Consider the following 27073-nt stretch of genomic DNA (forward strand, 5'->3'; position numbering starts at 1 on the left):
GCATTTCATAGTGCTAACACCAAAAATGGTTAAGCTAAAAATGGGTTAAGCTAAAAAGATAACACAGAAAAGTCATCTCGCAACACAGCAGCTCCATTTATGCAACATACAGTTGACAGGACAACTCTCCTCTGTTCTCTGGTGTTTCAGTATAACTCATTGTCTCTCTCTGGTTGTGTTTCAGTATGAGAACTCGTTGCTGCGTGGCTACGTGGAGTGCTGCTCCAACCTGACGTGGTGCACCAACCCTCAGGGCTGTGATCAGATCCTGTGTAAGGAGAACCTGGGCAGCATGGGGACGTGCTCCAAGTGCTGCTGGGCCTCCTGCTTCAGCTGCAACTTCCCTGAGGTCGGTCTGATGTCTGCATGGCTCACTTCAGAACAAATGTATTTATATAGCACATTTAAAAACAACTCTCATTGTACCAAAGTGCTTCACAAATGTAATACAATACAATACAATTCAATGCAGAGGACGTCAATAATAAAACAACGGGCATATAGGACAGAATAATCTAAAAGGAAAGGTGCGAGATCATGTCGTTGATGCAAAGGCTTGTGAATATAAAAATGTTTTTAAGTTGTGTTTTTAAAGACTCAGCGGAGGGCGCAGACCTAACCGAGGGAAATGCTGTTCCACTTGACCGCCATGTTGATTTTGACAGCACGTTTTTAGTTCAGCGTTAGTCATAGACTTTTGAATAAACTTCCATTTAGTTTTAGTCACATTTTAAGTCATCTGAAATGTGTTACCGGTACTTTATATTATGTAACCAAATGGACTCTTATAGATCTTTAACTCTTGAGAGCATAACATGAAACCAAATGGACCCATACGGGTCCATTTGGTTAAATTTTACGCTCTCAAGAGTTAAGCATTACGGCATTTTCTCTACACAAGTCTACACAATTAGAGAATGTAGAAGAATTGTTATTTTGATCAATGACAACAACATATTCTTTAGTTTTGGGTCTGAGAGGCTAAATCCTGGCTAAAGTCTGTGGCTCAAATGCAGAATAAATAATGGGTCTTGAAATAAAAAGGGTTGAAAAAACCACTGTTTTCAGAGGAGTGTTTCTCTGTAGTGTGACTGCTTGTGTTGCTTGCAGGCCCACTACCCAGCCAGCTGACTGTTTGTGTTGCTTGCAGGCCCACTACCCAGCCAGCTGACTGTTTGTGTTGCTTGCAGGCCCACTACCCAGCCAGCTGACTGTTTGTGTTGCTTGCAGGCCCACTACCCAGCCAGCTGACTGTTTGTGTTGCTTGCAGGCCCACTACCCAGCCAGCTGCAGCCACATGTCCCAGTGGCTGGACGACGGGGGCTTCTACGAAGGCATGAGCGCCGAGGCTCAGAGCAAACATCTGGCCAAGCTCATCTCCAAGCGCTGTCCCAGCTGTCAGGCCCAGATCGAGAAGAACGAGGGATGCCTGCAGTACGTACACACACACACACACACACACACACACACACACACACACACACGCAAACACACAGGGCTGTCACGATTACACATTCATTTGACGATGAATTGTCACACAAGTAATTGCGATTAACAATTTCATTGTGTTTTTGGCGTTGGGAATTGCAACATCATGAATGGGAATTCCATTTTCTGTTTGGCTTTTTATTTTGGCTTCATAATAAATAAAGTGCACAGGGCACAAAATTATTGAAATATACCATAAATTAATGGTATTTTATAAATGTTATACTAAAAATACAAGCATACAACAGGTTTAAAAAATAGCGGAAAGTGCTGATCTACAAGATTACAACGTGTCACGAAGCTTGTTTCAACATTGACATGATTAAGCAGAAATAATAATTGTAATCTTAATTGTGATTAGACGATTATGTAATAATTGTGACAACCCTACACACACACACACACACACACACACACACACGCAACCACACACACACACACACACACACAACCACCAGAACATGTTTGTCTTAACAGGCAGTTGTCCCGAAGTTGTCCTCATAGTCAGGCCGCAATATATAACATCTAGTAGTTGGGGCCAAAATTATATCACACCTGATCATGTTTTGTGAAATTGTTTACTGTATATAGCGGCCAATATTTCATACCAAACAAAAGCATTTGTTAGTTTGAAATGAACATGTACTCTCTCTCTCTCTCTCTCTCTCTCTCTCTCGCCCCCTCCCCAGTATGACCTGTGCCAAGTGTAACCATGGTTTCTGCTGGCGGTGTCTGAAACCATGGAAACCAACCCACAAAGACTACTACAACTGTTCAGCCATGGTAGGTGTACGTACACAATCTCTCTCACACACACACACACACACACACACACACACACCAAGCCCCCAGAGCAGCTGAGAAACACTGAAGCCGCGCTACCCTACTGGCCTACTGCATGTGGGCAGTTTTGCTTGTGCATGTACGTAGCACAAGCAAAAGGAGGGACAGCGAGTGCATTCTCCGGCAGCGGCAGCAGCCACGGCTGTGTTTCCTCTGCCGTGGCAGTGTTTCCTCTGCCGTTTGCTGCCGGCACATGCCGGCACATATGTCGCTTGCAGCCGCCGGTCTGTTGCGGATTAGGAGGCTTTGCCGGTGGCAGAGGAAACACAGCCACGGCTGCTGCCGCTGCCGGAGAATGCACTCACTGCTTCTGGGCAAAAGAGCGCGCAGCAGCTCGGGTTTAACACAGATCGCTCATTCATGAATCTATTCAGGCGCGTTCAGGCCAGTTAGCAGTTCCGCATTTCGGACACCAAATTGTAGGTGTCCAAATTGAAAACAAGCTAAATATAAATGAATAAATACAGCTCCTTCAGATTTCAGATTTTTTGTTTTTCCCATACCTTTCAAGTAGACACAGAATATTTATATTCAGTACGATAAAACTTGGATAAACACACGGTTTTTCTCTGTGCTACAGTCGGGATTTTTTAAGTATTTGTTCTTTTTTTTTTTTACAACGTTGGTAGAAGCTCCACTAATGTGTGTTTTTGTCCTTCAGGTGAGCAAAGCAGCTCGACAGGAGAAGAAGTTTCAGGATTACAACGAGAGATGTACCTTCCATAACCAGGCCAAGGTACACACGCACACACACACACACACACACACACACACACACACACACACACACACACACACACACTATGCTCTCAAGAGTTAAAGTATTGTTAAACATCTGCATTAGTTGATCTACACAATTAGAGAATGTAGATTGTTATTTAGATTGTTTGCCTGTTATCTCTCCTAATGGTACAGTACCAATAAACATCCATACAGCATGGAATTGTGGACAAAATCCTATCCATAACGATAACAAAATATTCCAAGTCTTGGGTCTGAGAGGCTAAGATTTCATCAAATGGTGGTCTGTGTGGCTCAAATGCCGCATAAACGATGGACCTTGACATGAAAAGGGTTGGTATCCACTGCTGTAATACATTGTTGCCTGTATTTTGTATGTGTGCTGCAGGACTTTGCCATCAACCTGGAGTATAAAGTGTCATCCATCAATGAAGCCCTGCAGATGAAGTCTTTGACCTTTGTCATCGATGCCTGTAAAGTCCTGGCTCAGGCACGCAAGGTAACGTACACGCACGCGTCATCAGCGCAATGAGCGCATCTGCACCAAATCTTTCTTCATTCATTCAGTCATTTATTCATTCATTCATTCAAATTTTATTTATTCTCGAAATTACACTGAGTAATTAAACTCATTTTCAGTGTCGTCGAGTAATACAATATCATATAAAAGAAACATCACAATACATCAATTGAGTGCTGTGCCGTGCAGGTGTAGAAAGTGCGCACACACAGGATTATAGCAGATCTACAAGCTCACAACACGTCGCAAGTGACGCGTTGTGAGCTTGTAGAGCAGCTAGCAAAGCAAGCAACTGCTCATTTTAATTTGATAACCAGTAATTTGGGCTGCAGGGCAGACTGGTTGGGTAATTTTAATTTCCTACAAGTGTTTAAAATGAGATATTCCGCTAAATCTGGCTGCCCTTCAAACTCCCTCTGCACGTCCCTGCCCCCTCCCCTCTCTCTCTCTTAAAAAATTGAATGGAAAGGACCTGTTGGTTGTTGACCTGCCGGTCATTGGGGTATACTTTATAGTTTTTGCGGGGTGGCTCCCGTGGCGGGACGGGACGGTCGGGTTATGAAAAAAAAGCCGGCCCGTGCATCACTAGTAGGTATACTGTGTGTATTTTACTCAATGTGTTTATGATGTACTGTAGGTGCTGGCCTACTCGTGTGTGTACAGTTACTACAACCAGGAAACAGAGAAGATGGATGTGATGGAGCAACAGATGGAGGGGTTGGACCTCCATGCCAACGCCCTGCAGATCCTAATGGGTGAGAATCCATCGCGTGTGTGTGTGTGTCTTTTTTTTTTATAATAAACTTTATTTATATAGCACCTTTTTAAACAATGTTCCAAAGTGCTTAACAACATAAATAAATCAATCATGCGATCACAGCAATTACAACCAAAAATAACAACACTATCAGGGGGAATAAAGGTGTCAAGTTCTGGGGGTTAAAAAGGCCTCTCTGTAGAAATGTGTCTTTAGTTTTGTTTTAAAAATAGTGAGGGAACTGGGCCCCTGGACTCAAAGTGAGAACCAGCATTATGAATGTCATTTAGATGTCATGTTAATTAGAGATATTGATTACCTTGTATCCTACAAGTACATTGTCAATGTACAGATTATTATGTTGATAGTAAATTGTTTAGACTGATGCTCTAGGTTCTTGGTTTGCCTGTGATCCTAGTTCACACACAGAGGCACTGTGACTACACTGTCTCTCTGCATTTGATGTGTGTGTTTACCTAGCTTATTGTAAGTCGCTCTGGATAAAGGGTGTCTCCTAAATCAGTGGTTCCCAAAAGAGAGATTATACCTAAGCTAGTGATCTACAAGTGTGCACACACACACACAAGTGTTTTCAATACTTAATTGTTATTTATGGATTTGTTTGTTTAGATTTGTTTTAAAACCATTGTAAGCGCTTTGGGTAAGAAAAGCAGTCCATGAAATGCCTACATTGTAAGTAACACATGCAGTGCTGTGCTCCCTCCAGAGGAGACTCTGCTGCAGTGCACTGACTTGGCCTCCTGCATGCGTCTGCTGAAACCAGAACATGTCAACACGGGCCAGGAGCTCATACGACGCATCCAGGAGCGCCTGCTGGCCATCCTGCAACACTCCACTCAGGTAACAGCACCACCGTAACTCATGGATTAAGACCCCCCCCCCCCCTTCCATTTCAAAGGGCTATTCAAAGGCTAACATTTTTTCAGCAATGGGATAATTGTTTTTTGGGTGAGTAGATCTTGTTGAGCTGAAGCAAAAGTAGCTCTCAAGTCAAAAAAGTACCGGTATGTTCTCTGTCTTTGACCAACAGGACTTCCGGGTCGGCTGCCAGTCCAAACCAGGTCCAGAAACGGAGTCTGCCCAGGGCTCCAACATTTCCAATAAGACAGATGCCAATAAGAAGTCAGTATGTCTATGTACGGTCATTCATGTATTGGACACAGTAAATAATATTAACTTGAAAAGAAACCACTTAACTCCAATTTTCAGGAAATTAAGAAAACCTTTTATCTTGAAAATGAAGTTGGTGTGATTTATATTTTCAATTACTTCCATGAGAGGGGGAGAGGTGGTGGAGTTAGTTGCTTTAGCAGACAGTTTGAGGGTCCAATGGAGTTGAGCGGTTTTGTCCGAAGCGCTTTTTACTACTTTGCATTGGTTCAATATTTTTTAAACGACACACAGACGTAAAGGGTGTTCAATAGCACTGATTTATCAAAATAATTAGTTATTTGGTTTCCTCCTGACAGCAACGAATAATAGATGGTTACATACATTCATGTTTACTGTTATTTTACCATGGGTTGTTGTGATGACGTTCTCCTGTCAGGTCCAAGCCTTAGTTTAACTGTTATTTTACCATGGGTTGTTGTGATGACGTTCTCCTGTCAGGTCCAAGCCTTAGTTTAACTGTTATTTTACCATGGGTTGTTGTGATGATGTTCTCCTGTCAGGTCCAAGCCTTAGTTTAACTGTTATTTTACCATGGGTTGTTGTGATGACGTTCTCCTGTCAGGTCCAAGCCTTAGTTTAACTGTTATTTTACCATGGGTTGTTGTGATGACGTTCTCCTGTCAGGTCCAAGCCTTAGTTTAACTGTTATTTTACCATGGGTTGTTGTGATGACGTTCTCCTGTCAGGTCCAAGCCTTAGTTTAACTGTTATTTTACCATGGGTTGTTGTGATGACGTTCTCCTGTCAGGTCCAAGCCTTAGTTTAACTGTTATTTTACCATGGGTTGTTGTGATGACGTTCTCCTGTCAGGTCCAAGCCTTAGTTTAACTATTATTTTACCATGGGTTGTTGTGATGACGTTCTCTTGTCAGGTCCAAGCCTTAGTTTAACTGTTATTTTACCATGGGTTGTTGTGATGACGATCTCCTCAGGGCCAAGTCAGCCTCGGACTCGGACGACTCGGACAACAACAACCGCGAGGACGGCGCGGAGGAGGACGCAGAGGAGGAGGACGATGATGAGTATGACGAGGAGTACGTCCCAGAGTGGCACGAGGACTACGACGAGGACGACATCGACGAGGACGACTTCTTCTCCGAGGACGACGAGTCTGAGAACCTGGAGAGAGACTTCAGCCCGTTCGACTGACCGACGCAAAAAATACACTCCAGAGTCCGGAGGACGGGACCGAACCGCTGACGGAGCTAACGGGCAGTGGTCGGTAAAACAATGACGGTTCACTGTTCAGACTTAACCCTAGCTATGCCGGAACATTCTGGAAAGAAATGGCAGATCTACAAGCTACATCTACAAGCTCGCATTACGTAGCTTGTAGATGGGCTATTTTCTTTGATTCTTTTTTTTTTTTTTACATGGGGGAAAAAGAGTGGGCCTAGTATAGACCCCTGGAGGACCCCATCTTATTAAGCGGTTTCAGAGGGTTGGAAAATAAACCTGTGGAGGGTCTGTAACAATTATAAGATCATCAGATTTGGAGTGTTTGTTTAATTCAGAGTCGAGATCATTTAAAATAATTAAGGGGTTATGTTAACGGTTATGACCTCAACTGTTATGGACAACATATATTATGTTTGATATCAAAGAGAAATTCAAGACAAATAGGAATTTAAGTGGTGATTAGTTTATCTCTCTCCTTACCTTTAACCATTCAAAATGGCTGCACTTGTGATGTCTCACTGTCTCATGTTGACTCTGTCATAACAGTAGGGTTTTCTTGTTATTTCTTTCATATTTCTTCTGATGCTGGGTATCTTTGGCCTGGTAAACAGTCCCGGTTGAAAGACACTTGGAAATGTGAATAGGATATGCACATACACCATTTTGGACATAACGCGACTACTTCCGGGCCTCTTCCGACTTCCTTCACAGGTGTACAGTGTTACCGATACTAATGAAGTTTCTGTTCCATTCTGGTCAAATAAAGAGTCAGGGTGCTGCTATTGTGCATGTTGGCTCACTGGGAACATTCTGCTACACCAGTGGGTCTCACATTGTGTGTAACAAATGGACCCGTAACATTTGTACATTCTCAGATTCATGGGGGTCCTTGAAATTAGTATCATCGGTAGAAAAGGGGACCAGAAGTAGGAAGAGTTATTTCCAAAATGGCTCATGTGCATTTACCCTAGCTTGGCTTGGTCAGCCTCATAGCGTGGATTCACTGAAGATTCCTACCTGCATACGAGTCTGGAGTTCGGCCCATAGGCAGCATGAAAAGTGGGCGTTAATAGTTGGCTGGCTAGGAGATGGGGAGAAAACACACCTTTTAGGGGATTGTGTTTGAGATGTTTGTCGGGGGAACAAAAAGGCCTTTTATGTTGGGTTTGATACCAGTTCTATTGCTGCTGTTTTATGTTCGGTATTCTTTTTATTTAGCCATGCAAATGAATCAATAATTAAGAAGGGATTACTCAGTCCATCGCGAGACATTCTGTTAGGCCTAAATATAGGCCTATGTATGTATGTTATTATTGTTATATACTGGTAAATTGAGTTGGCACGATTTACAAATCTTTGTTTTCATCACAAGTTTTGCCTTGATTTATTTTTGAAAATTAAAAAGATTGCCTTCATTTGAGAATAAAATAATAGAGTTCACACTTGGGACACTTGTGTTCCTTGCTAACTTTGGGTTAGGTTTATTTGTAAAAAGAAAAAATATATATACAGGACATTTTGTTGGCTCTACCAGAAGGCTATGGGTTTCGTTAACTGCATCTAAAAAGGCGATGCTGCGTTGAACTAATGGACGTAAACATGCTAAGCTGTCTGGATGTCTGGGATATGTCCTGAAGAGGAGCGATATCACACAAACACTCAGCCTCTTGAATTCCTGCAAATAGTGTCGGTAAAAGCGACACCGTCATGCGATGGAGTATAAAGCCTGATTTATACTTGGCTGTGTGCCACACATGCAAGATCTGCATTCTCACACGCTTCACACTGCAATGCGAGCTTTCAGATCTGCTATTGTCACAGCTGACCCTAGGCATGCAATCAATTATAAACCACGCTTAAATGAGGCTTAAAGTACACTTGTTGCATTATTTGCTAAGCAAAAAAAACGAATGGAAAAAAAAGTAGTTACTGTACATGCACTCGTTTGTTTTGTTGTCCTCCTAAAGGACATTCTCGTTGATGTTCTGTACAATGTTAAAGCTTTTAAAAAGATATCTGGTTTCCCAGTGTCCGGTAAGCTGTAATTTGAGAGATCCTATATTCTTATTGTTCATGTTCCAAAATGTTCTATCTTTCAGAGTTCGTTGTGCGAAGTTGTGCGACTTCAGCAGGCAAACTGAATAAAAGCTGTTTTTTTCTGCTGCCATGCAGGCCGAAAAATATGTTTATTGAATGTATTTAATTTAATTAAACTGCATTTACATTTGCTGTAAGTCCATTAGCAAATGTTGAGGCTGATCAGCAAGTTACTCCAGAATAATAAGGATGGGACTTAATGGCGGTTCACACCTAAACTATTGACTACATCGACTGCAAATCTCAGTGGTGGAACGTACTGTAACTAAGTACATGTTCTGTGTACTGTGCTTAAGTACAAAAGTATTTGTACTTTATTTTAGTATTTCCATTTGCAATACTTTTACTTCTACTCCACTACATCTCTCATCCTCCACTACATTTATGAAAACTTGAATTACTATTTACTTTGAAGTTTTTGTTTATTACAAAACATATTAACCACTTCAGCCCTATACACATTCTGCCATTTGAAAATAGCTGAGCTTGTAGATCTGCTATCAAAATATTGTTATGCTTTTGAAAACTTGAAATGGGACATTCTGCATAATGAGTTATTTTACATTTGGTGCTTAAAGAACATTTTTATACCAAATACTTTTGTGCTTTTACTCATGTAAATTTAGAATTCTGGATTTTTACTTGTAACAGAGTATTTCTACATTGCAGTATTGATACTTTTTAAGTAAAAAAAAATGTGAGTACTTTTTCCACCACTGGCAAATCTATATCATTCACTGTTGTCTTTGTTACAGTTGTGGTGTCGAGTGTTGACAATGCTATCCACTTGAGTTAGAATTATAGTTCTTGGTGTGAATGGCCCTTTGGGCCAGTGCATCGTTCTCAAACCTTTTACTTTCAAAGATCTTGTGAAGAGCACATTGTGACTCCCACACACTACAGAATGTAGGGTAGGTTTTCCCTACAACTTTATTCAATATCAATTACCGTATTAATATAGCTGCATGCAGCGACAACGGGGGCCAAGCAATACGGAACAAAACTAATGCAATACGCACAATAAGCCAACAACACAAAACAGCCTTTGTTTCGGTGAGTGAGTAGCAAAGTAGTGTTGTTTATTTTGACTAAAGTCGGGAGCCCATGCACAGCAGTGGAATTTTCTTTCCATGTGCGAATGTCCACTCTGACATTGAGAATGTCCACTCTGACATTGAGAATGTCCACTCTGACATTGAGAATGTCCACTCTGACATTGAGAATGTCCACTCTGACATTGAGAATGTCCACTCTGACATTGAGAATGTCCACTCTGACATTGAGAATGTCCACTCTGACATTGAGAATGTCCACTCTGACATTGAGAATGTCCACTCTGACATTGAGAATGTCCACTCTGACATTGAGAATGTCCACTCTGACATTGAGAATGTCCACTCTGACATTGAGAATGTCCACTCTGACATCGATAAAATACATTACGAGACTCTACTTGGCTATGGCCACCTAATTATTAAGCAGTATTCTTTTTTGCACTTATCCCATTTCATTATCTTAAATTGGTCCTCACTAATGCTATACACTTGATGGTACGAGTAGACGGAAGGAAAAGGGGCCATTGACCGATTACCACAATGGAAAGCCCTATAGTCCTACCATAACAGTTTCATGTAATATGGAATGATCGGCTCAGTGAATTCAAGGCTTCATGGGGTGAGTAAGTGATAGGAACTATTCTATTCCTTTAGGCTTTAATAATGTGAGCAAAGTAATTAATCAGTCTATGGAAGTGGTCTATTAATCCATGTAGGCCCTACACATATTTTGTATTTATTTTTATTTTTGATACCCGTTTATATGAGGCTTGTGCTTATTGAATTTTCTGTCTTTAAAATTTTAGATGAATTGAATTGGACTTTCTTGGGCTATCCTTTTAGCATCCTTTTGAATCTAGTTTTTAGTTTTATTTTCCAAAGTAGCCTATTTAATAAAGCAGTGGTTCTCAAAGTGGGGTTATAGTTAGGAACCAAATGGACCTGTATGTGTACAAATGGGACCACATTTGTTCACTCTCAGAGGTAAATTAAGTTAACATTGATTTTACAATACAATTGGGATCCCAGAGAAAGAAATGCCATTAAATGGGGGTTCATATAATAGCCTGTCAACCCAGGGCTCCTTGAAATTAAAATGGTTGATTGATTTATTAACAGTTTCCAGAATTACAAAAATACTGTTAACTGTGAGTGGACGACACCATAAAGCATTACACTTGTTTACAATGGGCCCACCATTTTCAATTAATCAAAAATCTGAGGTTAAGAATCACTGCAAGGCTGCAAGCTATAGAACATCTTCTATTGGGGGTCCCTGGAATATATTTTAAAATGGGGATCCGTGGGCTAATAATAAGTGTCAATGTAGGACAAGAAAAAAGTTTGAGAAACACTATAATGAAGTATTAGTATTCAATCAATCGTCCTCCTACTACACATACTCCAGCTGTACAGTAGGCGGCGGTATGCACCTACTGTAAACACAACGTTATCGAGCAGAACGGAGAAGAAATAATTGACAGGAAGTGCTATGGTTAAATGTCCACACTCCACAGCATAGCTTTATAATAATTAATATATCACAGTCTAGTCTGTGTAGAAAACTACGAGCACAAGCAAGTGCTTTTTGTGCTTAACAAACATATAAGTGTAAACTCCGGGCTTAATGTTTTTATACACTTCTATCTGTCGATAGACGGATAGAAGAATTGCTTGAAAGAAAGCTAGCCTGCTATTTGTTTAGCTAGCCGGCTAGCTCGCTGCTGCTGTGTTCTCTACAGTCAATGTGAATGGTGGTGGTGAAGGTAGCTAAAGTTAGCTGCTGCTGCTCCAGTGTTGTGCTGACTGGTGATGTTCCGAGGCGGAGGACATCCACTGTGGGGCGGCGATGGCGCGCCGCCTTTCTGGGACTCTGGGCCGATGCCCGGGGAATGGGGGCCGCGGGGCCCTCCACCTCCGGACTGGAGAGGACCAGGTCCAGGTAGGGAGAACGAGAACGTCACTGCACTGGCCGGGATCCATTTGTGGGTCGCGGACACATTTTTATGGGTCCATTAATTTATTTTTTATATCGTTTCAAAATATCTTCAAAAATCATCTCAAGTATATAAAAAGGTATATTTCATTTGTATTGACCTTTATTTAATCAGGCAAGCATGCTCTCTTTTGCAAGGAGCCCCGAGTGCATGTTCACAACATAGTTTAGTTAGTTACTTTATTGACATAAAACATTGGGTCCAAACAATAATAAAAAACCCATGAATAAAACACAAATATACAATACACAACACAACATCCCTTTACAACAGGAGCTTTCTATTGCTCAGTGACAGGCAGGCATGTAGCATAACTGTCGCATACCTCATACAAAATAAAGAGCAATATTGTGTGTGTGTGTGTGTGTGTGTGTGTGTGTAGTGTAGTGTAGTGTAGTGTAGTGTACACAAATCAGCAGGTCCAGTCTTATGTAATGTATCCTCAAGTAGAGACCAGTCACTGGTCTCTACTTAACGGGCAAGTTATAACACTGGTCACCAGTGTTATAACCTGCAAGGCTGCACGTTACCTGAGACAACATAAATAGGCTATCGACTGGGTTGTCAAAGATTCAATCAGTCAGGTTGTAAATCAGACATAATTAGGAGGATCTGAAAAGACTGGTGCTCCTCTCCCCAAAGTTTAATATTTGTACCCTCTCATAAATGAACACTGAGGATTTTGCAGTGTGAATTGGGGTCAGGGATAAAACGGCATAAAACACAGGTGTAGAGTTGGGAACCGGAATGTTCCCAGTTCGATCCAGGGCTGCCCCAGAGTTGGTGTCGAAGTGTCCTTGAGCAAGACTCTAAAAACCTATTCCCGATGAGCAGGTTGGTGCCTTGCATGGTTTCCTCCGCCATCGGTATATGAATGTGTGTGTGAATGGGACAAATGTAATGCACAAGATCTATGTAAAACGCCTTGGTTAAAGGTGCTATATACAGTAAATGTACAAATGGCCCTTAATTTAAATGGAAAAGGGGTTTAGAACGCCTGGTTATAGTCAACCCACGAAAATATCGTCACAATATTAATATTATTTTCTTTGGTTCAACAGTCAGAAAAAAACATGCATGCATGCATTTCAAAGGAGTTTCAAAGTTGGACAATGTGGATCCTCTGAGTTGACTGTTCTTGCCTCCTCCAGGTTGGATGCCTCCTCAAGGTGACTGGGGTCCCGATGGTCCGCCTCCTCGCGGCTGGGGCCCGGACAACCCGTGGGGCCACCCAGGGGGGGGACCGTGGGGACCGGGGAGGCCGCCGACGCCTCCGGGCGGCTGGGGGCCGGGCTACGACTACGGCCCCCTGGGCCCGGACCCGTTCTACGGCCCCCCCGATCTCCCTCCACTGGATCCGTACTACGGCGGTCCTCCCGCTCTGCCTCCTCCGTACGCAGACCCTCTCCCAGCGCTCCCACCGCCTCCCACGGTGTCTGTCCCGCCCCCGGGGTTTGCCCCTCCGGGTATGCCCCCGGCGGTGCCACCGCCAGGCATACCGCCCCCAGCGGTGCCCCCGCTGGGAGTACCCCCCCCGGGTATGCCCCCAGCGGTGCCACCGCCGGGGGGACCCCCCCCGGGTATGCCTCCTCCGGTGGTACCGCTAGGAATGCCACCTCCGCATGTGGGCGTGCCGCCGCCGCTGTCCTACGCCTCGTATCCCCCCCCGGCGTTCCCCCCACCTGGCTGGACGGCAGAGGTAAAGGAAGAGGATGTTCTGTTATGCCTCTAAAGCAGTGGTTGTCAAGCTTTTCCATATCAAGGCCCATTTTTTATTTGGCATTTGAGCCACCATTTGATGAGATTTAGACTCTCAGACACAAAACTAAAGAATATGTGTTTGTCGTTGCATACGATGTTGTCCACAATTCCATACTGTATTGATGTTGGTACCATAGGAGACATATAACGGGCAACTGTTGATCAAAATGACTATTCTTCTACATTTTGTAATTCTGTAGACTCTAAATTAAGTAATGCAGTTGTTTAACAATAATTTTAGATCTTCGGTTACCAACTCAATCATTTAGCTGGTGACCACCTGGAACCCCCTCAAGAACCACTGGTGGTCCCCGGACCACTGGTTGAGAACCACTGCTCTAAAGGCTGACTTCCTGTTGGGTCACGGCACCAAGAGACCTTTTTATTTATTTTTTATAATATGTCAAATGTCAAACGCACAAGACAAATGTCTTGTGCGTGCCAAACTTGGTTCGTTATAATTGACAATTTCAATTTGGGCGTTTAACATGAACTCTAGTCGATGAACAACAAGGTATGGTACATAATATGTAGTCGCATAAGAAGAGTGCAGAGAGAACAATGGAGTGCCTCAAAGATAAGCAATGAACCTAGCACCTAACTACAAAATAGGGACACCACTTGAAAGTGGTTAAAAGTCCGGAGACATTTGCTCAGGCTGCGTAATTGCAGATTACCAGTGAAAATATGTTTGCCAAATCATAATATTAGTCAGGCTTTACTCATGGGAAATTCTTCTTGACATTACAGAGCACAAATGAGGTGATGGTCAACGCTCCACCTGATCAGCCAGAGTGGGTGAGTACGGTCTGCTTTGGTGGGCACAACTTAACTTAATTGTTTGGAAACTTTCAGGAAAGAATCGTTTAAAGTGTTTCAGTTGATGCCCTGTGTCTAGCTCTGGTTCATAGCCTTCCTGCTTCGATTCTGCAAATTTCTGCCCTGCAGTAAGGCTATGCGACTTACCGGTTTAAATCTCAAATCGAAATCAGACCAGCCTCTCCTCTTTAGTGGAAATCTCACGAACGTTTGACCTACTCACCAATACAAACACGGGTTGTGTCAATAGAAAGCCTACTTTCCTTAGTGGACGCACTCTGAGCCCCCCACCACACGTATAAACTGTACTTTTTGGCCAAAAGGGGATTTTGTTTCCACCGGGAAAAAAAACATTTTTAGTTACTCCGCTGCTCCCTCTACTGATATTGCCCAGAGAACTGCCTCATAGAGAATATATTTCCTCCGGTGGAAAAAAATCCCTTTCTGGCCAAAAAGTACCGTTTATACGTGTGGTGGGGGGCTCAGAGTGCTTCCACTAAGGAAAGTAGGCAACCCGTGTTTGATTTGGTGAGTAGGTCAAACGTTCGTGAGATTTCCACTAAAGAGGAGAGGCTGGTCTGATTTCGATTTGAGATTTAAACCGGTAAGTTTAGTTTTAGTCAGTCTTTTGAATTCAATTCCATTTAGTTTTAGTCATATCTAGTTTTAGTTTACTAAATATCATTATATTTTAGTCGACTAAATCTTGTATTTTGGCATGCCTTGATGGCATCGTAATGGCTGATTTCACACTTGTGACTATTACTAGTCCCTCTCTAACATAAAAACATAGTTTTTATTTAGTTTTTTTTAGTGAAAAAAGGCCCACACGTGCTTGTGTTTCATGGCCTTTTGTTTTGCAGATCAAAGCGTTGATCTCGGCTCCCGACAAGAAGGACAGTATGCCCCCCACTCCTGCGCTGGTGGTAACTAAAATCATCACTCCTCCTACCATGCCACCCCCTACTGCGGTGTCTCCACCTGCTGAACCAGAGAACAAGCTGCCGGCTAAGCCCATCGGCCTGCTCAGGAAAATGACCTTTGAAAAGTAAAGTCAACTATTTTCTCATGTGTGGTTTTATATAATCTGTACATGATGTGAAGTTTACTGTGTTGTGACTCTCGACGAGTGAGTGCTTTGGGGGTTGCTGGAGTTGATCCTTTTTGACCAGAATCGGCACGTATTTGCATTATTTTGTTTTAAACCCATTAAAACCGGGAAAGCACCCTTGTTATTTTAGATTTTATTTTATTCAAAAATAGATATACAAGCTTGGCACAAAGTGACGCATTCAATTCTGCTATTTTTGAACATTTTAGAAAGATCTTGAAAGTGTAAGAACTACCGGTATGTTTAAAAGGCATTTGTAGAATGGGCCCCAGGTCTTAATGGGTTGAACACGTGAACCTTGGAGCGGGTCATGTTAATCTAACAACTAAACTAAAATTATGTTTAATTCCTGTGCTACAGACCCCCGCCAGGCAGATCCACTGGAACTATCGCCGACATTAAGGTGAGTACAATTAAAAAATGTATATTGTACTCTTTTTATAAACTAATCTCTTTGCCAAAAAGTAGCCGATGGACAAGATATTTTTGGCAAATGTCCCCCCCCCCCCCCCCCCCCCCCCCCCCCAGTACAGGGACACTATTATATGGTTGACGTGGCTAGAATGCCTCGTCATCACCTGTCACAATGAATACATGTGGTCCTGTCTGTCTGTCTGTCTGTCACAATGAATACATATGTTCCTGTCTGTCTGTCTGTCTGTCTGTCTGTCTGTCTGTCTGTCTGTCTGTCTGTCTGTCTGTCTGTCTGTCACAATGAATACATGTGGTCCTGTCTGTCTGTCTGTCACAATGAATACATATGTTCCTGTCTGTCTGTCTGTCTGTCTGTCTGTCTGTCTGTCTGTCACAATGAATACATGTGGTCCTGTCTGTCTGTCTGTCACAATGAATACATATGTTCCTGTCTGTCTGTCTGTCTGTCTGTCTGTCTGTCTGTCACAATGAATACATGTGGTCCTGTCTGTCTGTCTGTCTGTCTGTCTGTCTGTCTGTCTGTCTGTCTGTCTGTCTGTCTGTCTGTCTGTCTGTCACAATGAATACATGTGGTCCTGTCTGTCTGTCTGTCTGTCACAATGAATACATGTGGTCCTGTCTGTCTGTCTGTCTGTCACAATGAATACATGTGGTCCTGTCTGTCTGTCTGTCTGTCACAATGAATACATGTGGTCCTGTCTGTCTGTCTGTCTGTCACAATGAATACATGTGGTCCTGTCTGTCTGTCTGTCTGTCTGTCTGTCTGTCTGTCTGTCTGTCTGTCTGTCTGTCTGTCTGTCTGTCTGTCTGTCTGTCTGTCTGTCTGTCTGTCTGTCACAATGAATACATGTGGTCCTGTCTGTCTGTCTGTCTGTCTGTCTGTCTGTCTGTCACAATGAATACATGTGGTCCTGTCTGTCTGTCTGTCTGTCACAATGAATACATGTGGTCCTGTCTGTCTGTCTGTCTGTCACAATGAATACATGTGGTCCTGTCTGTCTGTCTGTCTGTCACAATGAATACATGTGGTCCTGTCTGTCTGTCTGTCTGTCACAATGAATACATGTGGTCCTGTCTGTCTGTCTGTCTGTCACAATGAATACATGTGGTCCTGTCTGTCTGTCTGGTGTCTCCAGCCATCGTTCGGCTACATCGACAGAGAAGACCATCAGGTTCGATACACGTTCAGCTTCGATGCCTTCTTCGGGAACCCCAAAGCCATGGTCCCAGGGGTCAGAGTTCACTTCACCGCCTATACAGAGAAGGTCAGTGTGGGCAACAGTTTCACTGTTCATACCTCAGATCTCACTTGTTTTTGGGGTCATCTTAAGTAGACGTTAAAAATGACCCCAAACGTGAAATATCCATTTGTGTACAATTGGAAGCAAATGGGCCCGTAAGCGTCCATTTGGTTCCATTTGTACACTCTCGGTATTCGCTTTTTCTTTTCCACCAAAAGTATCAATACGGCGATGTAGAAATACTTGTCAGAGTACCAAAGTATTGCAGATCTACAAGCTCACAATGTGTCGCTTGGTGAGACGTTTAAGATGTTAAGAGTGGCGTTAAAATTAATAAAAACCTTCCAGACGGGGTCAGGGTCAGGCAATGTAGGGGATAGGTTTATAGGGTCAGGTTTACGATGAGGCTAAATGCCACACTCACAGAAAATGGTCAAAATGGCATTTTTATGTATTGTGTGTGTGTGTGTGTGTGTGTGTGTGTGTGTGATGGACAAAGGACAAGGCGGACAAAAAACAGAACCTCAAACATATAGCGACAGATGTCAAAGTGGCTCCAGGAGGAACGGAGAACATTGACTTGGAGATCTATGAAGGCGTGGTCAGCCTGCCTATTAATGAGCCTCAGGTAAATACTGTGGATCCCTCCCCACTCATCTCTTTTCACATAGTTTCTATACTTTAACCCCTTTTGGTGTTAGCATTATGTTATGCTTTAGCTATTGAAAAATAGCAGATCTACAAGCTCATAGCTCGTAGGTCTGCTATTTTTGTAAAGTCGACGAACGACTGACATAGAAACATAGCTTTTTCAGAAAAACTGTCAGGATGTAGAAGACATTTTTAGAATCTGATCTCAGGTCAAAATGGGTTAAAACACCAAAAGGGGTTCCCGTCCTGAGTGGGTTAATCCATGGTGGGTGTGTTCATGGCCGTCCCCAGACAGGAGAGAAGCAGTATCCTGGCCAGGTGCACGTGACCATTGGGCCGCTGCGCACCAACGTGGTGTTTGACAAGAAGGACTGCAGCGGTATCACTCTGCTGAAGAACGACCAGGTGCTCCTCAACCTGCTCACTGACATCATCTCCGAGAAGAAGAGAGCCACCAACATCAGGCCCAAGATTCCCTCCACCTTCGAATTCACCGAAGAGAAGAGAGAGACGGTATGTTAAGGAGGCCGTTGCCAAAACGCATAAGCGTTCTCAATTAACAGTTTAACTGCTTGTGAGGGAACGTTCCGCCAGAAGGAATCCAACCGGCAACTGCTTCTGGCCTAATGTTCCGTCTGATAAGCTTTACATGAACTTGCCCGAAACGCCCTCAAGGACCCCTTGGGGTCCCCCGAACCCCCACATTGAGAACCAGTGCTCTATTGACCGGTGCATGTGTGTGGTCAGGGTTGACATTTGGACCGCCACTTCGGTGTCTTAACGTTGACCCCCCTCTGTGTTCCCCAGGGTGTCCTCTTGACTCTGAAGGACATAAGGTCGCAGGAAGGGACCATAAATGAAGGGATCATAAAGTCGGAGGAACACGGCGAGCTGGTCTTCAACGTCTCCGAGAACCTCAGCGACGTGGACTTCTGTACAGAGGACATGAACGAGGAAGTGGAGTTCACCGTCGTGACCGTGAGCATTTCCTCTATGAATGTGTTACCAAAGTTGTCATAAAATGTATGTTGTCCTCACAAGTATAGTAATACAAACGTGTGTGTCCAGGTGAAGGAGGTGAAGAGAGCAGTGAGGATCAAGCGCTCCAACGAGCCCCTGCTCCTCATGCTGTCCACCGCCGCGCCCACAGACAAACCCACCGCCGTCCAGGACAGGCCTCTGGTGTTCAACAACAAGCCCTTTGTTCTGGACACAGAGGTGTACGAAGGAATTGTCAGCCAGACGATCATAGAACCCACGGTAAGAACACTGCTACTTGTTTAGAAGTATATTAATCATCCCCTGTATCGCTTCTTTGACCTCATGCCATCTGGACAAAGATACAGAACCTTGGGGTAGAAAAAGGTCAATTGGATTAGGTTAATTTGTTATGGTTCTGTGTACAGTAGGGACCTCATGTTTATGTATTGTCTTGGTGACATGTTTTCTATGCTGCGTGTTTGTTTGTTTTTGGTGTTGAACAGACCTGTGTAGACGAATATCCCTTCAGGGACAATACAACATATTATTATATAATAAAACTCTCAATGGTCTGGCACCTTCCTACCTCTATGACTGCCTAGATATGTTCCAAACTGCCCCCTCAAGTCTTCTAGTGCTGACCTGCTCCAAGTGCCTACAATGGCATATAAAAAAAACACAGTGAAGCAGTATTCTGCTTCTGCAGCATGACGGCTTAGAATAATAATAATAATAATGGATTTTATTCATAATGCACTTTGTAAGAATCTCAAAGTGCTAAAATTATAAATAACCTCATTAATAAACTCATTACACCTAAAACAGGTAGCCTCTGTAGATAGCTTTAAAGCACAGCTCAGAAGTTAACGTGTGTGCATTAGGGAATAGTGGAATGAAAACATAAGCGCCCCACCGTAAGAGGAATCCCAGAGGCAAAATTCAAAGTTTCCATGTTGTTCCCAGATTGCATGAGCGCTGATAATATCAGATTTCCGGAGACATCTTGATTTCGTCAGTGCACGTGTGAACATAATTCTCCTGCTGTATTTTAAGCCAAAGATGGTGGGTTACCCCGGACAGATCTTCGCCAACATCGGCCCCATCAGGACCAACGTGACCTTTGACCACAGAGACTGCGGCGTCACGCTGCTGAAGAACGACCATGTGCTCATCAACCTGCTGATCGACAAGGCCACCGGGAAGAGAAGGGCTGCCAACATCAGACCCAAGATCCCTTTCACCTTCAACTACACCAAGGAGAAGAGAGAGAAGGTGAGGACTCTCGCTTGTCAGGGTTTCTCAAAGTGGGTGCCGTGCCTGTGAGTGACACCAGACAGTCCAGGGGTGTAACCTGACTGCCAGATTGCGGCAGTATTGAGTTCACAAGTCCCCTCCTCCTGCCTGCATCTGGGCTCTCTCAAGCTGAAACGATGAACCCGGAAGCAGTGGGACAAAAATATTTCTCCATAAAAATTTCGAGTTGTAGTCTTGTTACAGTAGGTTGTGTTTACATTTGCGCTGTAGCACAGCTTCAATATGTCATCAGTTATAGATCAGCTACTTTCAAAAGTCACTGGTATAGAGTCTTGAGGCACTTCAACTCAACCACTTAAACCATATAACTTGATTCATTGAATGTAATCGAAGTCAATGTGTCGTTTCAGGCCATAATGAAAACTCTGGGAAAGCCAGAGTTTAATGCTATCTCAGGCGTGCTGAAATGTGCCGAACATGGAGAGTTGCCCTTTGACGTCACCGAGAACTTCAGTGACACCGAGTTCGGTCCCCTGGACGTGGACAAGGAGGTGGAGTTCACTTTGGTCGAGGTGAGCAATTGTTTTAACCCATTAAGACCTGAGGCTGATTCTACAAATGTCTTCTAAATCCTAACGGCTTTCTGAATACAAAAAAAAAATCATATGTTGCTGTATATTCGCAATGCTCAAACTTTATCACGTCAAGGACCACCCAAAATGATACAGTATGTATTTAATTGGCCCCCGACCACCATCTCAAAATATGTTGTTCCAGGGACCACCAAAGCGAAGATTTGAGTTAAAAAGGTTCACTTTATGAAAAAAGTATATTTAAAAGATTTGCACAAATGTTTAAAAAAAAATTACAGTTGAGGCGCGGAGGTGGAACCCCATTGTTCCTGGTTAACGTTACAATGTGTCGTCTTCCAGGTGAAGCAGAAGAAGAGAGCCATCAGGCTGCGGAGGATGGAGAAGGACAAGATCGTGGCGGAGCTGAAGAGACTCGAGGACGAGGCGAGGAATAAGATGGAACATGAGAGGAAACGGATAACGGAGCAGCTCAAACGGGAGGAGGAGGAGAAACAGAAGAAGTTAGAGGTGGCCGCCGCGCTGGCTGCTGCTAAGGTCAAGGTACGCATGGATGCATTTGAACTAATGCACAAAAAAAACTAAACATTTCGTTAATAATACCCCAAAACCGACTTCAAATCAATATCACAACGTTTGTTAGATTACGATTAATGAGCCATTAGCCCATTTCTTTGTTAACCCATTTTGATAGATGGGGTGGATGGATGCGTAGATTGAGAAATGGAAGGATGGATGGGTGGATGAATTGATGTTAGTCGTTTTAGATTTGAGCGTTGGCTATTCAAAAATAGCGGACATGCTGCAAGCTTGTACACCTGTTATTTTTGAGCATTTTTGACAGTGTGAGAACTTTAAAATCGGACTCGGGTCTCAATGTGTTGGAGATAATCAATGACAAAAATAGATGTCACACTATCGTATTGATATTCATTACTCACTGTGTGTGTGTGTGTGTGTGTGTGTGTGTGTGTGTGTGCGTGCGTGTGCGTGCGCGTGCAGTGGACTCCACTGGGTTTCAAGTTCACATGCCCAGACTCCATGGATGAAATCAGCAAGGAGAGGTTTGAGGGTACGGTGCTCAAAGCCATGCCCAAATCCTACGACAAAGACCCTGAGGAGCAAAAGGTTTGGAACGGAGCCCACCATGACACATTTGGATCCTTTGTCCTTTTTGTCGTGACACGCACCCCTCTGAAACTTGTCTAAGTGTTGGGGCATTTATCGATGTGTCGTATCGATTTATTTATTTACAGCCTTCATGCTTAGAATTTGCGTCAAAGCCCTAATGAATGCAGACTTTATTTTGTATACATGTTTTTACTAACACTGAACATTTTGTTTAATCCGTAGGCTACAGAAGCCTCTTCTGTAGCCTACGGATTAAACAAAATGTTCGTAGGTGAGTCAGTAGGATACAACAGCAGGGACAACGCAAATGTGTGTGGCGACTGGGGAGGAATATATTGGGGTGCTCTTAAATTGGCTGCTCTAAATTAATAAAAAGAAAAGTAAATGGCCAATCTACAAGCTCACAATGTGTCACTTTGCGAGCTTGTAGATTGTCTTTATCAATTTGTGTTTTCTTTTATCAGCCAGTTGAAGTGAAGCAAGAGAAGATGGAAGTCAAAAGAGACGAGGAGAAAACGAAAGAGGCAGGAGGAGAGGTGGAGGTGGAGGTGAAACCAGATGTGGAGAAGATACTTTCGGTGCCGGTGAAGAAGGAAAATGAAGAGGTCTCCATAGACGATAAGAAGTCAAAGCAATCGGAGAAGAGCAAAGACGCAGACGTGGGTCGGCTGGTCATGACGGTTGCCGGGGAACAGAAGCAGCTGGCGTTTAGGAGACGTGACCTCCTCTGCATTGCGACCATGATGGTCGGAGACAAGGTGAACCGACTTATATTTCAGATTATCTACAAAATATTGATTTAAAAAAAAATAATATTGCTTTTTGATTGATATATATCGTACTGATATTAATAAGGGTTGTAAGTGATATTTATTTGTTAAATAAGTGTTGAATAGCTCAATATTTTTTCTATTCTGATAGTAATCGATAGACCCTCCTGTCGGACCACATACACACTCATATGGCGCAGGCATGCGTGTGCAGGCTGGCTGCAAATTAACTTGAAAACGTGCAAACAAAAAACATTTTGTTTTATCCAAAAGGATATCACTTACAGCACCCTAATTAATTATTTTTTTGATGATGTCAATATTTGTATCGTTACATTTAATTATACAAGTATACAGGATAGAGAACAACCTTTTCCCCCGTTGTGTTCTGTTGGAATTGGGCCACACCCCCTATTTGACACCATTTGTTTATGTCTGGGAACACAATCCACACTGTAAAATCCTCTTAACCGCTGTATTTTGTTAAAAATGTTCTTTATTTTGTCTGTTCATCATAAATATGTGAATTGGAGATGGTTATACTTTCAGTTTGGTATTTTTCATCTGTTTATGCATAGGTACCGGTAATCATCGTTTATTGTGATGAAAAAATAATTTCAGAGTTTTAAGCATTTTTTAATTACTGCGATATTATTGCTAATCGCAATTATTTTTTCCACAATAATCATGACATGTGATTTTCATGTCGTCCCATTCCTATTTATGCATTTTATCTGATCAGAATCACACAGTAAAGCAGTAAACTAACTGAGTTGATCTAACATACTGTAGGTGTGGTTCAACATCGCAGTAAACTGAGTTGATCTAACATACTGTAGGTGTGGTTCAACATCGCAGTAAACTGAGTTGATCTAACATACTGTAGGTGTGGTTCAACATCGCAGTAAACTGAGTTGATCTAACATACTGTAGGTGTGGTTCAACATCGCAGTAAACTGAGTTGATTTAACATACTGTAGGTGTGGTTCAACATCGCAGTAAACTGAGTTGATCTAACATACTGTAGGTGTGGTTCAACATCGCAGTAAACTGAGTTGATTTAACATACTGTAGGTGTGGTTCAACATCGCAGTAAACTGAGTTGATTTAACATACTGTAGGTGTGGTTGAACATCGCAGTAAACTGAGTTGATTTAACATACTGTAGGTGTGGTTCAACATCGCAGTAAACTGAGTTGATTTAACATACTGTAGGTGTGGTTCAACATCGCAGTAAACTGAGTTGATTTAACATACTGTAGGTGTGGTTCAACATCGCAGTAAACTGAGTTGATTTAACATACTGTAGGTGTGGTTCAACATCGCAGTAAACTGAGTTGATCTAACATACTGTAGGTGTGGTTCAACATCGCAGTAAACTGAGTTGATCTAACATACTGTAGGTGTGGTTCAACATCGCAGTAAACTGAGTTGATCTAACATACTGTAGGTGTGGTTCAACATCGCAGTAAACTGAGTTGATCTAACATACTGTAGGTGTGGTTCAACATCGCAGTAAACTAACTGAGTTGATTTAACATACTGTAGGTGTGGTTCAACATCGCAGTAAACTAACTGAGTTGATCTAACATACTGTAGGTGTGGTTCAACATCGCAGTAAACTAACTGAGTTGATTTAACATACTGTAGGTGTGGTTCAACATCGCAGTAAACTAACTGAGTTGATTTAACATACTGTAGGTGTGGTTCAGCATCGCAGTAAACTGAGTTGATTTAACATACTGTAGGTGTGGTTCAACATCGCAGTAAACTAACTGAGTTGATCTAACATACTGTAGGTGTGGTTCAACATCGCAGTAAACTGAGTTGATCTAACATACTGTAGGTGTGGTTCAACATCGCAGTAAACTGAGTTGATTTAACATACTGTAGGTGTGGTTCAACATCGCAGTAAACTGAGTTGATCTAACATACTGTAGGTGTGGTTCAACATCGCAGTAAACTGAGTTGATCTAACATACTGTAGGTGTGGTTCAACATCGCAGTAAACTAACTGAGTTGATTTAACATACTGTAGGTGCGGTTCAACATCGCAGTAAACTGAGTTGATCTAACATACTGTAGGTGTGGTTCAACATCGCAGTAAACTGAGTTGATTTAACATACTGTAGGTGTGGTTCAACATCGCAGTAAACTAACTGAGTTGATCTAACATACTGTAGGTGTGGTTCAACATCGCAGTAAACTGAGTTGATTTAACATACTGTAGGTGTGGTTCAACATCGCAGTAAACTAACTGAGTTGATTTAACATACTGTAGGTGCGGTTCAACATCGCAGTAAACTAACTGAGTTGATTTAACATACTCTAGGTGCGGTTCAACATCGCCACTCACCGGGAAACCAAAGAGGAACGGGCCACGTACGTCGAGATTCTCCCCGACTCCTTTGAAGAATCCACAGAACAACGAAGACACGTATGTTTTTAAGGAAACGTTTGCATGCCACTTTACAGAAAAACAAGCCCAAAGTTGCTTATAATAAGCAGATATGTCAACATCGTACGATATACGACCTGGCAACTGATTGATCGATAACACACATTCCTTCCCATGTACAGACGACCCCCGAACTGCTCTGTTGAGCTCTCGAACCCTAGTGTTCCTATTAGAGTTGTTACGATACCGATACTGGTATCGGCTACTTTGACCTGAGTACCAAAACATCAAATTGACACTAGGCTGAACGAATGCAACAGGAGCAAGTCTGACCCAACACTGCAGCAATTTGCCAAAAAACAGCCGATCTAGCATAAATGACAATCTATGAGAAAATGTTACTCAACAAAAAAATAGTACTCGTATCGGCGAGGACTAAAAATTAAGTACTCGTAAGTAAATGGTATTGGGACAACACTAGTTCCTATTCCTATTCTAAAAAAGCACGGGGTATTGTAAACTGAAACGTCAAGTGCGTAAAATTAACATCTGTTTTTTCTCTTAAAGGGTATCGTAATTGAGTTTGCTGAGGATTCCGGCTACATCAAGTGTACCCAGAATCCCCAGCTCTACTTCCACATGACGGAGGTGATTGAAAGGAAGAAACTAGAACTCAACGAGAAGGTGGAATTCAGTGTTGTGCCGGTAAGATCGCTCAACACCATAATTGTGGGATCGCTAAGGCACATTAGATCACACTAATGGTATAATCCCCATTCCCCACACACTATTTATTTATTCCACCCTGTTTCTTGGCCCCTAACTAGTCCATACTTTTAGCAACAAGAATACCATCCTCCATTTAGCTACAGTGGAGCCTGGCTACTGCTTATTAGACCCTAGCAACAACATATTTAACCCTAGCAACCCCATATTAGACCCTAGCAATCACCTACTAGACCCTAGCAATCAATATATGTAATACTATCAACAGTCTCTTGATATTTTCCTGCTGTTATGGTTCTCTTCAGTACGGTATATATTTTTTTTTACTGTTTTTAACAGCTGTATTTGAGATAATTTAAACGGGCGTTTTATTTCTATATATTTTATCATGGTTTCCTCTAGCATGAAACAGCCGAGGGAGGACACCAAGCCATCAGGATAAAACGTTTCACTGAGAAGGTGTTTCTCCCTGTTCGTAAACTGGGAGGAGTGGGAGCCACAAAAGCCAAGGTGACAACTAAAATAATAACTTTGATCACGTTTAGATGATGATAATGATCACTAGACATGTAACGATTCACTCAACTCACGATACGATTCATATCACGATATGAGCTTCACGATACGATTTTTCACGATATTAAAAAAAAAAATATATATATATATATATTTCTTTTTCAATTTTATATCATTTATCTTCCCCCCCCCCCCTGAGATTTTTTATTTAACTACATTGCAAAAGAAGTAGCATTACTTTTGACAGTGCAGAAACATAATTGCCTTCCTTGATGAGCATCAACGACCATCATCACCTGGGCACAGTCACAGACACACACAGCTCCCCTCTACAGTCACAGACACACACAGCTCCCCTCTACAGTGCTCTACTACTGAAAGTGACTATCATTTCTCTCCAAAAGCACTTGAATATGATGGAATATGACTAAATCTCATATTTCACATCACACACTAGCCCCCCTAAAAATAAAAATTGAAATTTTATTTCAATGAATCGATTCATATAGTCGGGATTAATATCGATATATATCGATATATCGTTACATGCCTAATGATCATTGATCTGTTTGTTGTAGCTAGCGGGGCTAAGTAAATGTAATCAAATATTAAAATTTAAATTAATGAATTGGATCATTTGACATAAATGTGTGTTCTTTAAAGATGACCATCAAGCTGTCTAAAGAGTCTGATACCAAGGACACTGAAGACTCTAGGTGAGTTGCTAAAACGTAATTGTACAAATATCTCTTGTGTGTTAAGCCATTATTTTATTTAAATGGTAAATGGTGCATTTATATAGCGCCTTTATCCAAGGC

The 27073-nt window shown here is 42.4% G+C and overlaps 2 protein-coding genes across 7 annotated transcripts in view; both read left to right on the forward strand.

Annotated features, from left to right (window-relative positions):
- Window positions 1–8950, forward strand: part of cul9 (cullin 9) — a 58212-nt gene extending 49262 nt beyond the window's left edge. For 5 of the 6 annotated variants that reach the window (XM_080782689.1, XM_080782694.1, XM_080782691.1 and 2 more), the window contains 9 exons: window positions 185–349; window positions 1271–1434; window positions 2178–2277; window positions 2993–3067; window positions 3461–3571; window positions 4230–4347; window positions 5077–5210; window positions 5401–5492; window positions 6476–8950. In XM_080782689.1, coding sequence (XP_080638815.1) covers window positions 185–349; window positions 1271–1434; window positions 2178–2277; window positions 2993–3067; window positions 3461–3571; window positions 4230–4347; window positions 5077–5210; window positions 5401–5492; window positions 6476–6692 — 1176 coding nt within the window. In that variant the 3' untranslated portion in view covers window positions 6693–8950. The remainder of the gene's footprint in view (window positions 1–184; window positions 350–1270; window positions 1435–2177; window positions 2278–2992; window positions 3068–3460; window positions 3572–4229; window positions 4348–5076; window positions 5211–5400; window positions 5493–6475) is intronic. The other variant, XM_080782693.1, reaches the window with a different exon arrangement.
- A 2421-nt stretch (window positions 8951–11371) lies between these two features.
- The window catches only part of LOC308328671 (uncharacterized protein), a 32792-nt gene continuing 17090 nt past the window's right edge, over window positions 11372–27073 (forward strand). The window contains exons 1-19 of the mRNA XM_080782696.1: window positions 11372–11816; window positions 13023–13570; window positions 14383–14430; window positions 15315–15499; window positions 15923–15965; window positions 17134–17262; window positions 17738–17866; window positions 18181–18402; window positions 18697–18867; window positions 18958–19149; window positions 19924–20142; window positions 20535–20696; window positions 21057–21257; window positions 21717–21842; window positions 22310–22603; window positions 24948–25052; window positions 25581–25718; window positions 26142–26249; window positions 26919–26971. Of these exons, the coding sequence (XP_080638822.1) occupies window positions 11687–11816; window positions 13023–13570; window positions 14383–14430; window positions 15315–15499; window positions 15923–15965; window positions 17134–17262; window positions 17738–17866; window positions 18181–18402; window positions 18697–18867; window positions 18958–19149; window positions 19924–20142; window positions 20535–20696; window positions 21057–21257; window positions 21717–21842; window positions 22310–22603; window positions 24948–25052; window positions 25581–25718; window positions 26142–26249; window positions 26919–26971 (3203 nt within the window). The 5' untranslated portion in view covers window positions 11372–11686. The remainder of the gene's footprint in view (window positions 11817–13022; window positions 13571–14382; window positions 14431–15314; window positions 15500–15922; window positions 15966–17133; window positions 17263–17737; window positions 17867–18180; window positions 18403–18696; window positions 18868–18957; window positions 19150–19923; window positions 20143–20534; window positions 20697–21056; window positions 21258–21716; window positions 21843–22309; window positions 22604–24947; window positions 25053–25580; window positions 25719–26141; window positions 26250–26918; window positions 26972–27073) is intronic.

The sequence above is a fragment of the Protomyctophum bolini genome (genome assembly GCF_963924005.1).
Source record: "Protomyctophum bolini genome assembly, chromosome: 14".
Classification (NCBI taxonomy): domain Eukaryota; kingdom Metazoa; phylum Chordata; class Actinopteri; order Myctophiformes; family Myctophidae; genus Protomyctophum; species Protomyctophum bolini.